Source organism: Exophiala oligosperma (genome assembly GCF_000835515.1).
Source record: "Exophiala oligosperma strain CBS 72588 unplaced genomic scaffold supercont1.6, whole genome shotgun sequence".
NCBI lineage: Eukaryota > Fungi > Ascomycota > Eurotiomycetes > Chaetothyriales > Herpotrichiellaceae > Exophiala > Exophiala oligosperma.
Genome location: NW_015622823.1, coordinates 1 through 13,740, shown reverse-complemented (window position 1 = coordinate 13,740; position 13,740 = coordinate 1). Strand labels below are relative to the sequence as shown.

Here is a 13,740-nt window from a genome sequence, read left to right as displayed (position 1 = left end):
GAATCCAACGATTTCCCCTCGGGTGCTATCAATTCTTGGCTCACCCGATCCTCTGGCCGAACGCTGCTGGGACCGCCCTGTCCCCCAATGGCTCGATGCCCAGCTTCCGCAACCGTGAAACCACACGGTCTTCGCGTGCCGCAGCGAGAGAGTCAGCAAAGTAATGATTCACAGTTTGTAGTATACCCTCTCTCTCGTCTTTCAGAAAAAGTCCGAGGGTGTGATAAGCTTGACTGGCCGAGTCGTCCAATAGCGGAACCAGACGACCTCTAAGGCGATCTTGAACTGTGGTATCAAGAATTAAGATTTCGATAATAGCGATGAGGAAATCCTGAATGGTTGACTGCACTTTTTCCAGGTGCTGTTCTGCAATTTCCTGCCGTTTGAATGTCTGTTGCCGAAACAAATTCTCGAGGACGGCCGGATTGACGCATCCAGGTAACTCACTACCGCGGGCTTCAAGATATGAAGTTCGAATACAGTCATAGATGCTACTCTTTTCGGAGCCTTTGAAGTGGTATTCCGAATCTTCTTCATCATCCGTATTTCGAAATGCCCGGGTATGGCCTTGTTTCGACGTCGTTTTAGCAAAAGCATCATTGAGATCCTTGATGTGCATGCGTAGCTTGAGCGGGTGGTCAGAGGATAAGTCAGCATCGTAGACTCCTCTGAGATAATCAGCCAATTTTTTCTGATACCGACTAGCTACTTGCGTCAAGTATTGTCGCTGTTCGATGGACGACTGACGGGGTGGTCCCAAGTCTTCGATATCGGCCAGGAGCTGTTTGCAATGTTTCTCGATCTCATCGACCACGGAAGGGAACTCGCGACGAATGTGTTCATAGAGAAGCTGGGCCAGAAATGCACTGAGTGCAGGTATTCCGGTTCGATCCTTGCGAAGTTCGCTCCATGGGCTGGTCATGAAGAACTCCCGCTCTGTTGCATGACGATCTTTCAACGAAACTCCGGCTTTGATCTCGGAAGGTGAACGATTGCGAACGGCAAACCATCCATGTTGCAATTTCTCCACCAAATTTTGCGCGATGCGAATCACCTGGAGGGGTCAGTTTGGGTCAAGGCTCGATGAAAGTCCAAAGAATCACCGACCCCAGCTTCATCGCCACTTTGGACGACGTCGCACTTTGTAATGATTCCCACAGTCCTATCACCCCGTGGATCAATTCCACGTGCCATCTTGAACACCTCTTGGTTGGCCAAGTTGTTCCTCGCATCTATGACCGCCCTTTGAAGAAATTAGTGCTTTTATCATGCTGTTCGAGTTCAGCCCTTACAAGATAATGGTACGGGCGTCCGAGATATAGTCCATGATCAGCTTGCGGATGATTTCGAGGTCCTCATTGGTCTGATAAATGGCTGGATCTATTTCTCGATAAGCGACTGTACGATGCATCTTTTCAGTCAACATACTGTGAAAAAGCCCAGGGACGTCAACAACACTCAGGTGATTGTGCTCCGGACCGGACAGCTCGACCTTCAGAACGTTGTCGGAGAACCTCTTCTCGATATTGTCAAGACCTGTTGCTCCGGCACGTGGAAGTCCCATAATCTCCGAAGCCTGATAGAGTTAGATTCCACTCACTCACAGCATAGTCTGCTTGCTCTTCTCACCTCATCGAGAATACTAGCAAATTCATCGGCGCCAAAGGCGGTGGTCTTGATACAACGGGCGAATTTGCCCAAGCGTTCTTTTTCATCAGCATTATCGATGCTGCTAGGTCCCGGGATGATGGAGATGCGTATTGCGGCTTCATGAGCAGGCACTCGTCGTAGAACAATCTGTGTCGCATGCCGGGTACACAAGTCACTTGCGACGGGAAAAGACAACCCCGTGAGTCCTTCGAGAAGAGAGGATTTGCCACTGGATTGATCTCCAACGACCACAAGCTGGCTTGAATTATTATCACATACCAGTAAAGATGTCTTTTACAAGTACCTGAGGAAGCGACAAGTCTTCTCCAACGCCTAGCTCTCGAAGCTGATCCACAACAGCCAGATAAGCTTGACGTTTATCTTTGTCGAGGGTGTGGAAAGCCTCCAGATTGAGAGAAGTCGGCTTCTTGACCATGATTGGCGGATCGATTATTGTGGACAAGCTCTTGAAGTGCTGCACTCAATTTCGCGTCGACGACCACCTTTATAGGCTTCAATCTTCTTCCATCTCGTCCTTCTCCTTTGGCTCATTTGAATTGTGTGGCTCGGGCATAGCGAGCGGGTGCCCGTGTTTGCTTGTGAGCATCGACATGATAATTGACGCTTTCAGCACGTAGGTCAAACGACACAGCCCGTGCACTGGACCTGTCCAGCCTTGGGAAACTAAGGTATACCGGAGTGGTATCAATATCTACAAATATTAATTCTTTTTATAGGAAGCATTGACGTGATTATGTCCACACTGCCGCTGAAAAGGGTCGTTTTCGCCCAAGTTTTGCGCCTCACCTTCCTATCCTACCCCTTAGAGTCCCTGCCTTGGACGTGCCTTGGGTATTTTGACCATTCCGACGGCTTTCCGCAAACGTGTCCATGCCTCTCAAGACCGTGGAACGGAGTTTCGAAATACCAGATCCTCGCAAGTTGCTCTTCAGGATGATATTCGTCGCTGTTGCAATGGTCAACTTCCAGAGGGATTCGCGCAAGGCGCGTTGGTCGGGTTGTTCGCATTTGTAGATAAACTCTGGATGGAAACTCTTCACGATGCTCCCTTGCGCTCCGGATGGCCAGGTCAACATCTCGATATTCCCAGCCTCCGGGATCCTAGAAACAAGCAAGTCGGTCGTCCGCGAATTGAGAGTCTCAAATCGACAACAATTGCAAACAAGTACCACGCTGGGTTCGACTAACTTGCAGATGTCGTCGATCACACCAAAGCCTTGGCTGTCGCGATGACGTCGCAGTGATCGAGATTCTCTTTGCTGGAAAGCTCGGCTGCGAAGCAATCTTCCATCAAGTATAATTGTGTTTTGGACGCTTCTTTGGCCTTTACTAGCCCACTGCAGAGCACGGTCCAGGCTGCGAATAGTTCTCGACCCCTCCATCATGGGCTCAAATGGCAGGGTATCTGCTTTATCGGTTGGTTCTGTGAGGATGACAATCATGTCTCGAAACCCTGTTGCCAGAATCTCTGCATTACTCAGAGTCCAAGAAGGAAGAGAGTAATTGCCCGCGTAAGCTTTGATGAGTCTGAGATGTTCCTTAGTGGTGGCGATCGAGGTATCTGGGACGACGATGAGCAAGCTCAACGCTGCTTCAAGCTCTCCAACGTCAGTGTAATCAAACTGTTGCACAACACGATTCATGTTGAGGAACGTAGAGGCCATCTTCCTTGATGGTGCAGTCGATCACTGGAATCATGCCTCACAAAGATGGTCTGTGAACAATGCTAATGATATTGAGCAGCCTAGGCAGCAGTCGGAGTAGATTTTGTGGGCCTTGCCGAGAGAGTATCCAATATAGATGAAAATCAAAGATCTCCGTGCAACCGTGCAGAAAGTAAAATTGCTTAGGACGGACTACCGCCACACTTTCTGTACTACTGGGCAAGCTAACGTGAGAAGCCAGACCTACCTGATAGCAATTCAACTCCCCTTGCTGTCTTGGAACTGCCGATCCGGATGTACGTTCTCTTGCTGTGTGCTGTAATTCTTGGTGATGTCACACTGCGGATGAGCGAGGTGTTGACGCCGTTCACAGGTTTCTCGAGGTGCATGAAGTGCAAGTTGGATCGAACCGCAGTCCCTGATCCCACAGAATCATGAGAGCCATCAAGTGGAGAGATCATCCTCGCAATCGCTTTCAGACCTCGATGCAATCTCTGCCGGCGCAGAAATTCGTATTGCCGTATCACAGGATTGTATAGCTTCGTCCAAGGTACCACCGGCCAGAAGATAATACTCTTTGTCTGCCTTCAACATCTCGTCCACAACCGATTGCTCATGCCGATCCAGTTCGAGCCTCTGATCCGAAATTTGTTTCAATTTCAAATTGAGTCTCGATTCAAGGAGATCCTTGTTCCGTTTCAGTTCATCGATGCTAGTTTGCGTATCCCTCCGGAGTCGTGCTAATGATCTTGTGCTGTTGTCATCGTGAAGTAATTTCGTGAGAGCTTCGGCATCGGCCAGAAACCGCTCCAGTCCGTTAGCATTAATCCGAAGCCGATGAACCACTGTATGACGGAGTTGACTGATAGAGTTGGTGAGCTCGGAGAATTGTTGTCCCAAGTTTTCTAGATCCACAGGAGGAAAAAGATCCTTCTTGACGAGAAGCGTGCGGGCCCACACGTTCAATTCGACACATTCCGGGCAATCCCAACCTTCTTTTTCAATGATGTCCTTCATTTCTCGTGACCCAAAGTCGTAGCAGGCATTTTCGAGAATACCCTGCACCTTTGATAGCAACCGATGCTGTGTTTGATATGGCAGATATACTGGATAGAGGGGGGGGACTTGGACGCTGGTCTGTGGAAATGGCCGCTTGCGAAGAGCCGTTCGCGCCTCGTGGAGATCTGCTGAATATTACTTTCAAAGCTAGAAGAATTGCATGAGAGCGACCAACCAGTCCGCGATGCTTTGTCGCCGAACAAGTGCACATGGTGGCTGTCTCCAGTGGCCGTGTTGCCATTCTGGTATACGGAAGCAGATTTGATGGCGTCGGCCTCTAATCTTGCGGCCTCTGCCTCCGAAGCAGACCGTTCAGCGCTCTGGGCGGGAGAAATCTCGAAAACTTCAGGGAAGCGAATCTTCGCCTTCAGAGTAGATTCAAAGATCTGCTTTTCGAGAAGTGTTTTTATTACACTGCAGACATTTTCAATATTGTGTTGTTGGATCAGATCTCTCACATCGATGCTGTTTCGCGCCTTCTGGACGATCTCGCGCACCTTTTTGGCCTTGCGAACCTGCGCGTCGGCTCCTTTGAAGATTTCTTTCAGCGCGAGGTACACAACCCTTTCATCGGGGAAGTTGTTGGCCATCACAGGTACTTAGGGAGAATTAAGAGATGTAGAATCAACTGACAGAGGTCGATTTGGGGAGACATTATCGCATGATGTAGGGCTGCCGTAGACGTCATATATAGATGGCGGTGGTCATTGCACGACAGGTGTGTCGAATCAAGACAAGTGCCGCATCCGGATCAGACGTGTCCGAGAATCAATGCCATGTTTCATGAGAGGCCCTATATGATGGATTGAGGTCTGCAAGGTTGTAAATCATCCTTGCATTCGGCGGGTTTAGCCTCAGATCACCTCAGACTATTCGCGGCTTGTCGGTATTCAAGCCGCGAGCTGGAGCACAACGTAACTGTGGGGATCCAGACCAAGTGACCTTTTAAATTTAAGCAATAAATGTCACTTGCGTCGTGTACGAATCCGTTTTCTACGCATGAGAGGTAGAAGCCGCAGTGACGACGCAGGGATTTCTACGTTAGTGAACTTCAGGATAGACAGTAAAGACCACTTCTCAAGGTCGACGCTCTAAATTTCTACACATGCCCGTTCTTCCATCAGTGGGCCAGTCATCGTATGTCGGTATGTCGAATTTCATGTTCTAAGACTCTACCATCGTTAACAATTGTTCTACTGCTTCTAAGTGTCACTCCCCTTGAAAAGCCTTTTAAGTGCTCGTCTTTGGACGGCGTTGCGATTTCCATCTTGGTTGTGGAATATAATTTAACACCTCGGATAGGCCTCTGTGCAGAAAATTGAAGACATGACTGACTGAATCTTTCTTGGAGTATTCTTCGCCAAAGACAGTCGAATCTGAACATAGCTGTTTCTCCAGCATCAACCGCAGATATGAGAAGGACAGAATTCGATCTCAACAATTAGAAGGATAAACGATTTGGCAAAGTCGAGTAGTTCTCGAATGGCGTGCTGGCTGGCTACAAGATTCGGACTTAGTGTCTCAGTTAGAGTTGAATGGTAGATGGCGGACTAGTTTTGATTGCTTCGTAGAGATAATGGGAGTCTTCAGAATAGCACCTTGAAATTCTCCCAGTTGCACAAGTGGCCACTTGTTCATTTGGTTGAAGAGACACGCACTGTTCGAAACCATCACCACTATCCAGGTAAAGACAGACTGCTGTCCGTTTTACAAGTTCTTGAGGCTTCATCTCGTTGAATTTGAGCAAATGATAATTGAGGAAGATTTTTGCCCCAAGGACCCGCTGAGCTTGGAGTACAGAGATTTGCCAGATGGAATAAGTGATCAGAAGAGACATTATCAACACCAGACAATGATAGATTGGCACAAAAGATAGCGGAGAGAATTCTCTGGGCTTATGAATTTGAATCAGACATGGTATTATATCTATGGGATCAAGATTTTGAGTATATGATTGTGAGTGGGTTCCTCATTATCTCTTTACAAGATCATGCTTTTCTCAAAACACTCGCTGCGGTCTTTTGGCTCAAAACTTCGCTGTGATAATGTAATTCTTCAACTCTGCAGGATTATTTTTATTGAGGATAATTATGTCTTGAATACCGGGACTGATATCTTTAAACGACGTGGAAGTTAATGATGTAAGGTAGTTCTGGGATGAAAAAAGGTTGGCTGGCTAGCTGGCTTGACGTGGGTTTGAATACGTTTGGACCTATGACTGGTAACAGTACAGCACTCTATAAACAGTGCTTTGCGCTTGTGTGGTGGTCGTAATGAAAACAGTATAATCCGTACCAGCTTAGACACTAGTTTGCAAGGTTCGCGGAAAGGCCTCCGTAATTGTACAGTATACATTAGGGAAGCAACGTCTACCTAGCTAGGGAGATATAACGAAACGTGTCAATTTTGAATTTGATTTGTGCTTTTGGCTGGCTGTGTTTGGTTTTCTACTGATCCTTCTTAGGTACTACTTAGGTACTGGATCTGTGAATCCTATTTACACTGAGTAATGCTCCTTGCCTGCCATTCTCGTGGTACTTTTTGTCTTTCATTGGTCAAGACCACTCAATCCTTCCACGTAATGACCTTGGTCCTCACCCACTCCTCCAGACCAGGAATGCCGTTGAAGCGACCAAAGCCCGACTTCTTGACGCCGCCGTGCGGCAGGGCGGCCTCGTCGTGGACGGTCATGGTGTTGATGTGGACCGCGCCGCTCTCGATCTGGCGGGCGATCTTGAGTCCCCTACGCAGGTCCTCGGTGTAGACGGAGCTCGAGAGGCCGTAATCGGTGTCGTTGGCGATGCCGACGGCCTCGTCGTCCGACTGCACGACGTATAGCGACACGGTAGGGCCGAAGGACTCCGTGTGGTAAATGTCCATGTCCGGCTTGACGTTCTCGATGACGACGGGCCTCATCTTGGTCGTGCTGGCCTCGGAGTGGTGCGGGTCGCCGTAGATGGCAGTGGCGCCCTTGGACACGGCGTCAGCCAACAGGGCCTTGTTCTTGGTCACGGGCAGCGCCGTCACGAGCTGCGGCACCCCCAAGCCGCCCTGTGCGTCGGACGCGAAGACCTGGTCCATGGTCTGGTGGAGCGCCGAGCGGAAGGCGTTGGCTACCTTGGCGTGCACCAGGATGCGCTCGGTGGCCATGCAGATCTGGCCAGCATGCAGGAAGGCGCCGAGCGCGCACTGTAGCGCCGCTGTCTGTATGTCGGCGTCCTCGCAGACAATGGCGGGCGCCTTGCCGCCCAGTTCCATCACGCACGGTTTGAGGAACTTGCCAGCCTGCGAGGCAATGATGGATCCCACGGCCGTGGAGCCCGTAAAGTTGATCTTCTTGATGGATGGGTGCGAGATAAGTGTCGACGTCACGCTGGCCGCGTCGGCTGGTCGGTGGTACAGTGTGTTGAGGCATCCCGCTGGGAGGCCTGCCTCGTGGAGGATGGACGAGAGGGCCCAGTATGTTGCAGGGGCGAACTCGGGGCCTTTGAGAATCACGGTGTTCCCCCTTTTGTTCTCGTCAGCATGCGTTCGAGCACAGCGGAATGGAAAGCTACATGGGCAGGTTGGGCAAGACGGGCAGCCTGGAGGGAGGAGGTATTCGGGGAGAAAGCAGACGTACATGGCAAGAGGTTGCAAAAAGGCGCGCAAACCCAGCACGTTGGGGGCGTTCCACGGTGCAATCCCCAGGACTACACCGTATGGTTCCTTGAGCACCATGGCGTTGAAGCCTTCTTCGCCAGCGACGGGCATGGTCGATATACTTGCAGTATGAACGAGTCCTGCGACGCTCAGGCAAGCTTCGTACGCGAGGTTGTGTTCAAATGCGAACATGGACTCGGCTGCCCCAGTCTCGGTGTATGAGTAATGTTTCTGTTCATCATTTCTCTTTTTGAACCCTTCGGCAGCGCGAAGGAAGACGTCTCGTCGAAACGACGGTTTCGTTTTGGACCATGACTTGAGTGCCTTCTCTGCCGAGGCGATCGCCTTCAAAGCGTCTTGTTCATTCGCCGCCGAGGCTTTGTACAATGTCTTTTGGTCCAGCGGGGAAATCACGTCGAAGGTCGACGAGAGCTTCACTTCTTTGCCGTCGAGCCATAGAGGAATCGTGGAGGAGGAGTCGAAGGCTGAAAGGGACATTCCATTGACGCTGTCACCGTTGGAAGTCATGGCGTTGCGGGTGGAGGGGGTTCCAGGCGTTTTTTGAGGGCTGAGGGTAGTTGAGGGCTTTCTCTCTGTATCTGGTGCTATTATGTGATGTTTCCTCATTCGTAGCTGTGTACAAGTATCTAGATGGTAAGTGTAGTTTGCGCAGGTATCTTTATGTTAGCGGCCTGTCGCGCCCACGATCCCGTTGCAAAAGGCAAAAAGAGGGGGGAATAATTGACCTGGGTCCGGCAAGTAGATCAGGCAATAATGAGTAGAGGCGGGATGCAAAAGGGTTACAGGAGCTTTCAGCAAAGAAGCCGTCAACGCTGGACTCGTTCTTTTTCCTCCTCCGTTGTCGTTGCCGATGCCGATACCTCGTCGTCATCAGCCCGTAGTACCATGGCCTCTACTGCCACTACCACCGCAAGACGGTATCAAGCTTTTGATTGATACTAAAGCATTACTCAGCATCATAGGGAGCCAAAATTGTCAGCGCATGCGGGCTGGGCCAGTCGGGTGCAACCTGACCTCGTATCATCCACCCCCCCGGCCGACATTTGTTATTCTTCATCCCTGCCGGTACCCCCGAGCCTGTTTCATTGGTCCGCTCAAGTCGGAGCCTTTCCGAAGCCAGATGGTAGACTAGCCAAATAGCAGCGGTGGCGTCGAAAGCAGACTTTCCGAAGTACCTCGTCCGAAGACATTCTCCTCAGCTTCTGAGCCAGGTGCCAAGTATCAGGCCAACGGACAGCTCCATGGCAGGCCATTTCAAGGAAGCTTTAAAGCCCAAGGGACTCAATGGTTCAACTGGAGGTTCAACTGGATGTTCGAATCACCAAGACGAATGGCCACCGGCACCCGCACACTTCTCACTGGAGGATCCCCAAGTAGCAGGCTTTCATAGGCCAACGAGATTCGAGGGTGATATAGGCAATCTCGAAGTTTTTGGGGAAATCCCAAAGGGAATCAATGGCACATTCTACCGGGTGATGCCTGAGCCTCAATTTCCCTCCTTCACTGGAAATGATGTGGTACGTTCTATTTGGACCTTGGCATTTGTCTGGGATGCCTGATCAATCACTTACCGAGGTTAGTGGTTTAACGGCGACGGTAACATCAGCGCATTTCGCATCTCTAACGGCCACGTTGATTTTAAGCAACGCTATGTTCGGACCGAGAAGTTTGTACGAGAAGCAAAGGCAAGGAGAGCTCTTCTAGGTTGGCCTTTACCCTCGTAAGAGATGGAAATAACCTGAGGGCTAACCCCGCATACAGGAAAGTATAGAAACAGATATACAGATTTGGTCGACTTCAAAGTCCGGTCGACGGCTAATACCAACATTGTATTTTGGAACGGTAAACTCCTAGCGCTCAAGGAAGACTCACCTCCCTATGCAATGGATCCCGATACCCTCGAGACCCTCGGTCTGTATGACTTTGACGGGCAATTGCCTTGTCTAACTTTCACGGCCCATCCGAAGTTTGACCCAGTCAGTCGTGAGATGGTGTGCTTTGGCTATGAGGCTCAGGGGGACGCAACGAACGACATCTGTTACTATACCTTCGACAAGGATGGGAAATTGGGAGAGCTAGTGTGGCTCGTCTCTCCCATTTGTGGCATGATCCATGACTTCGCCGTCACGGAAAACTACGTAAGACTGGCGTTTTCTTTCCCTTTGCCTTCCCAATGTCGTCCTAACAGAATATTCATAGGTCCTCTTTCCCATTATTTCCCTCACATGCGACCTGGAACGCCTCAAGAATGGTGGAGAGCACTGGCAATGGGACTACAGTATCCCCATGTACATTGGAGTCCTGCCTCGGAGACAAGCCAAGGGAAGTGATGTCAAGGTAAACCATCTTCAGCCCTCGGCTCAGCTTGGAGGGGCCCGTGGCGAATAAACAGTCGCTAACTCTGTCAGTGGTTTCGTGCACCTCCTGGTTTCGCCGGACACACAGCCAACGCGTTCGAAGAGCACGGTAAGATTCACCTTCACATGACATATGCACCCGACAATGTCTTCTTCTGGTGGCCAGACAAGAACGGGAAGGGCCCGAGGCCTGGGGAGACCGAATCGCTCCTATGCAAGTTTGAGATTGACTACAGGAGCGACAACCTGGAGCTCGGCATGCCCGAGTATTTCATCAAGGAGGAAGAAACCGAATTCCCCAGAATCGACGATCGCTTAGCCATGGCTCGCCATTCGCGAATCTTTGTTTGCGTCATGGATAAGACGGCCGGCACGGATTTTCCGTTTATCCTTCCTCGTATGGGAGGTAAGTAAGATCCATCGGATCTGATCACCTCCATCAAGCCCTCTTGGGTGTTACATGGTCGACTGCTGATCAATGATGCTTGATTGTAGCTGGGTATCCGTTGTTCAACGGCCTTGCTTCCTTCGATGTCGATACTAAAGAGTACAAAAAGTATTTCGCGGGTCCTCGGAAGTTCTGTCAAGAATGCGTCTTCGTGCCGCGTAGTCCCAACGCTCTCGAGGGAGACGGCTACCTGATTGCACTGCTGAACAACTATGACGAAATGTGCAGTGAAATGGTAATTATGGATACAAGAACAATGGCCCAGATTGCTCTGATAAAGTTGCCTGTTCGTCTCCGGGCGGGACTCCATGGAAACTGGGTGGATAGCAGCGATATTGATGGCCATCCACAGGCAATTCCAGTAGCAGAATGAAGGATGTGTAAACGAAACGATGTGGACTGATGCTGGCAGACGGGCAATTTTTCGTCGCGGCGTCGAGAAAAAGCCCAACTAGCCTTATCCGTACAGGAACTCAAAGTTGGAGCTGAAGAGGCCTTCAAACAGATTGAGGTCTGTGTCTGTAACACCCGGCCCATGGCCTAGAGTGAAAGAGCCGGAATCCTTCGGAGGTAGCCAGCTCAGATCGATGTCTCCGCTAGAGGTACAGCTCGACGTTAATTGGTCGACTTCAATTTGCTCTCTCTTGTTACTGCCGTCTTCAGTAATGGATGCTTGGGCGATTGAGTAGTATATTTTAAGCAAGCGTTGTAGACATTCGCGACACTGTTTGATCATTGGACTGCCTCCGTCAAGTTGAGCCAATAGTGTAACAGCGTCATTCAGACTAGAATGGAGAGACGTGGTGGCTTTGAGCGAGAGCAATTCATTGAAGGACGGTTCCATTGAGGCCAGGAGGACGCCCAAGATCATGAGGGAGGCATTGAAAGCTTGGTTCATTAGCCCGGGCTTAGGAGAGGCAAGGATTGAACAAACTCACTGTAATAGGTCGTGAACCACCATGCTCCCAGTAAATTCGTTTGCCTATTGATCTCTTTGACGATGCTTGTTCCCACTTGAATTGCGTCTCTACAAGTATCCATACAGCTTCTCAAAGAAAGAAAGCCTGTCCCTTTGAGCAGAGTCAGCTCCAGGCTGGTTGAATCACTATTGAAATCCCAAAGCTTCTGTAATATTGGGCGATGAAGAAGGATACAGGCACCAGAGTATCGAAAGGACAGGGCCACTTGGAGTCTGCGTGTCTCGAGAGGCTGGTGTCTAGTGTACTGCTTCTCAAGTCCTTCGCCGGGACGCAGAGCTCGAGGCACATTCCCATGCCACTCGGAAAGTTTGTATGAGAGATTAAAGGTTTCCGTCAACGTCTCAGCGCAGCTTAGGGGTGGAGGGGATCCGACATTATCATAGTATAGTCTCTTCGTGATGTCGCGTATGATGAATGACAGTGATCTGTTCAGCGTGAGATCAGCTCGTGGTGCTATATTTCCGGGGAACGGTGAAGAGTCATTTACAACATAGCCCGGTAATAGGACAGGCTCGTAGCCATCACCGAGGGGCTCCTGGCAACGGACGGAGGTAAATCGGTGATCTTGCTTGGGGTGCTCGCCTTCCACAAGGACTCTGCCACTAAGGGTGGTCGACCAAACTTGACACTAAATATCCTAGACCCCAAAAATTAGTTTAGGGTAGACGAATAAGGCGAGAATGGGAGGTCACCCACGCATCGTTTATGAGACACATATACCAAGTTCGTCTCCGCATCTCTTGGTCCAAAGGCGTTAGATGAGAGCAAGACTCAGTGGAGCACAGATCGAGCTGCAGGGCGGACTTAACAGCCAGGCCGTGGAATGTCCATACACGCGAAGAGTGCGATGAGCCTTGCAGGTACGCACAAATCGAACAGAAGAGTTGGACTGCATGATGTTAAGTTATTAGAACACTGGGACTGATTAGGCAGATGTAGGGCGTATCATACCATGTTCCAGGCTAGTCGGGCCCAAGATGACTTCCGGCACCGCCAAAGCCAAGGCATTTTGGAAGAAGTTTTCGGAACGTTCAGCTGACTCTGTGCTAGGGGACATTGCTGTCTGAGTTAGGTAGACGTGGGCCAAAATCATGTAAAGCAAGGACAGCCATGATTTTCGAACGTTCCTGAAACATTGCGTACGCCCTCGCTCGAAAACAGCAATGAATGATTCTTCATGCAAGAAGGGCATGAACAGCGCCACGGTTGCAAAGTACTCCTGTATTATGTCCATGGCATCCGGTGGAATATCAAGGATAGTAGCTTGGCAAGATTTCGGCCAGGATAGGGCGCCGGAAAGGCCCGGTTCAGGCCCAGGAACGTTCGAAGACGTAGCAGAAGACGGACAACGATGATAAGGTTTTAGCAGATCTCTTGAGTTACCGCAACCAGCCGAATTGGCCAGAGCCTGGGTGATGCGGAGCAGGAAAGCGATGTTGGACGATGCCCCGAAGTGTGCAGAATCATCCTGGCTGTCGCTTGAGCGAATAGTCCCAATACCGTCCACGGAGTCTTCGAAGACGTCGCAAGGAGGCATGTCCTCTTGCGGACTTATAGAGGGCCCGGTAGACGGATTATGCGGTAAATGACACCTGTGCATGGATGAAGGCTCGATAGGAAGCTGAGGTGGGTTGCGTGTGTAAGTCCACTGGACATGTTCTAGCTTTTCCTCAATGGCTTTCAGCCGGTCCAGGACTTGAAATTTTTCCCTGAACGCCAGTTAGGTCTTGGAATCCCTGGGGAGAATAGGAGCGTGGTGTCTTGGTCACGTACCCGGACGAGGAGTTTGACTTGCGAACAATCGTTTCTTCGTATACACACATAGCCTTCGTTTCAGTACATCGCATGCAGCTTGGACGCCCACCATCGCACTGTTTGTCCTTGGTCAGTCTTGTAGG

At 50.3% G+C, this 13,740-nt stretch overlaps 6 protein-coding genes across 6 annotated transcripts; 1 reads left to right on the top strand and 5 right to left on the bottom strand.

The window, feature by feature from the left end:
• Positions 1–201: 201 nt before the first annotated feature.
• Positions 202–2,295, bottom strand: PV06_06494 (uncharacterized protein; the record flags this gene model as incomplete). Its single annotated transcript, XM_016407617.1, has 7 exons — positions 1,955–2,295; positions 1,630–1,905; positions 1,429–1,576; positions 1,293–1,380; positions 1,108–1,243; positions 350–1,054; positions 202–285 (listed from the first exon to the last, which is right to left on the bottom strand). Exons 1-7 carry the CDS (start codon positions 2,084–2,086, stop codon positions 202–204), a joined length of 1,569 nt encoding a protein of 522 aa, XP_016261097.1. The 5' UTR covers positions 2,087–2,295.
• A 158-nt stretch (positions 2,296–2,453) lies between these two features.
• On the bottom strand, positions 2,454–3,335 carry PV06_06493 (uncharacterized protein; the record flags this gene model as incomplete). Its single annotated transcript, XM_016407616.1, has 1 exon — positions 2,454–3,335. The coding sequence occupies one exon, from the start codon at positions 3,333–3,335 to the stop codon at positions 2,454–2,456; it is 882 nt and encodes a 293-aa protein (XP_016261096.1).
• A 444-nt stretch (positions 3,336–3,779) lies between these two features.
• Positions 3,780–4,984, bottom strand: PV06_06492 (uncharacterized protein; the record flags this gene model as incomplete). Its single annotated transcript, XM_016407615.1, has 2 exons — positions 3,780–4,519; positions 4,570–4,984. 2 exons carry the CDS (start codon positions 4,982–4,984, stop codon positions 3,780–3,782), a joined length of 1,155 nt encoding a protein of 384 aa, XP_016261095.1.
• A 1,905-nt stretch (positions 4,985–6,889) lies between these two features.
• On the bottom strand, positions 6,890–8,815 carry PV06_06491 (uncharacterized protein). Its single transcript, XM_016407614.1, has 2 exons — positions 8,017–8,815; positions 6,890–7,902 (listed from the first exon to the last, which is right to left on the bottom strand). Exons 1-2 carry the CDS (start codon positions 8,661–8,663, stop codon positions 6,960–6,962), a joined length of 1,590 nt encoding a protein of 529 aa, XP_016261094.1. The 5' UTR covers positions 8,664–8,815; the 3' UTR covers positions 6,890–6,959.
• A 472-nt stretch (positions 8,816–9,287) lies between these two features.
• Positions 9,288–11,436, top strand: PV06_06490 (uncharacterized protein). The gene is made up of 6 exons (XM_016407613.1): positions 9,288–9,574; positions 9,638–9,761; positions 9,819–10,195; positions 10,257–10,394; positions 10,466–10,820; positions 10,910–11,436. The coding sequence occupies exons 1-6, from the start codon at positions 9,299–9,301 to the stop codon at positions 11,233–11,235; spliced, it is 1,596 nt and encodes a 531-aa protein (XP_016261093.1). The 5' UTR covers positions 9,288–9,298; the 3' UTR covers positions 11,236–11,436.
• PV06_06489 (uncharacterized protein) lies at positions 10,987–13,668 on the bottom strand. Its single transcript, XM_016407612.1, has 6 exons — positions 13,616–13,668; positions 12,794–13,551; positions 12,539–12,731; positions 12,330–12,479; positions 11,801–12,267; positions 10,987–11,750 (listed from the first exon to the last, which is right to left on the bottom strand). The coding sequence occupies exons 1-6, from the start codon at positions 13,663–13,665 to the stop codon at positions 11,320–11,322; spliced, it is 2,049 nt and encodes a 682-aa protein (XP_016261092.1). The 5' UTR covers positions 13,666–13,668; the 3' UTR covers positions 10,987–11,319.
• Between the last annotated feature and the right edge of the window lie 72 nt (positions 13,669–13,740).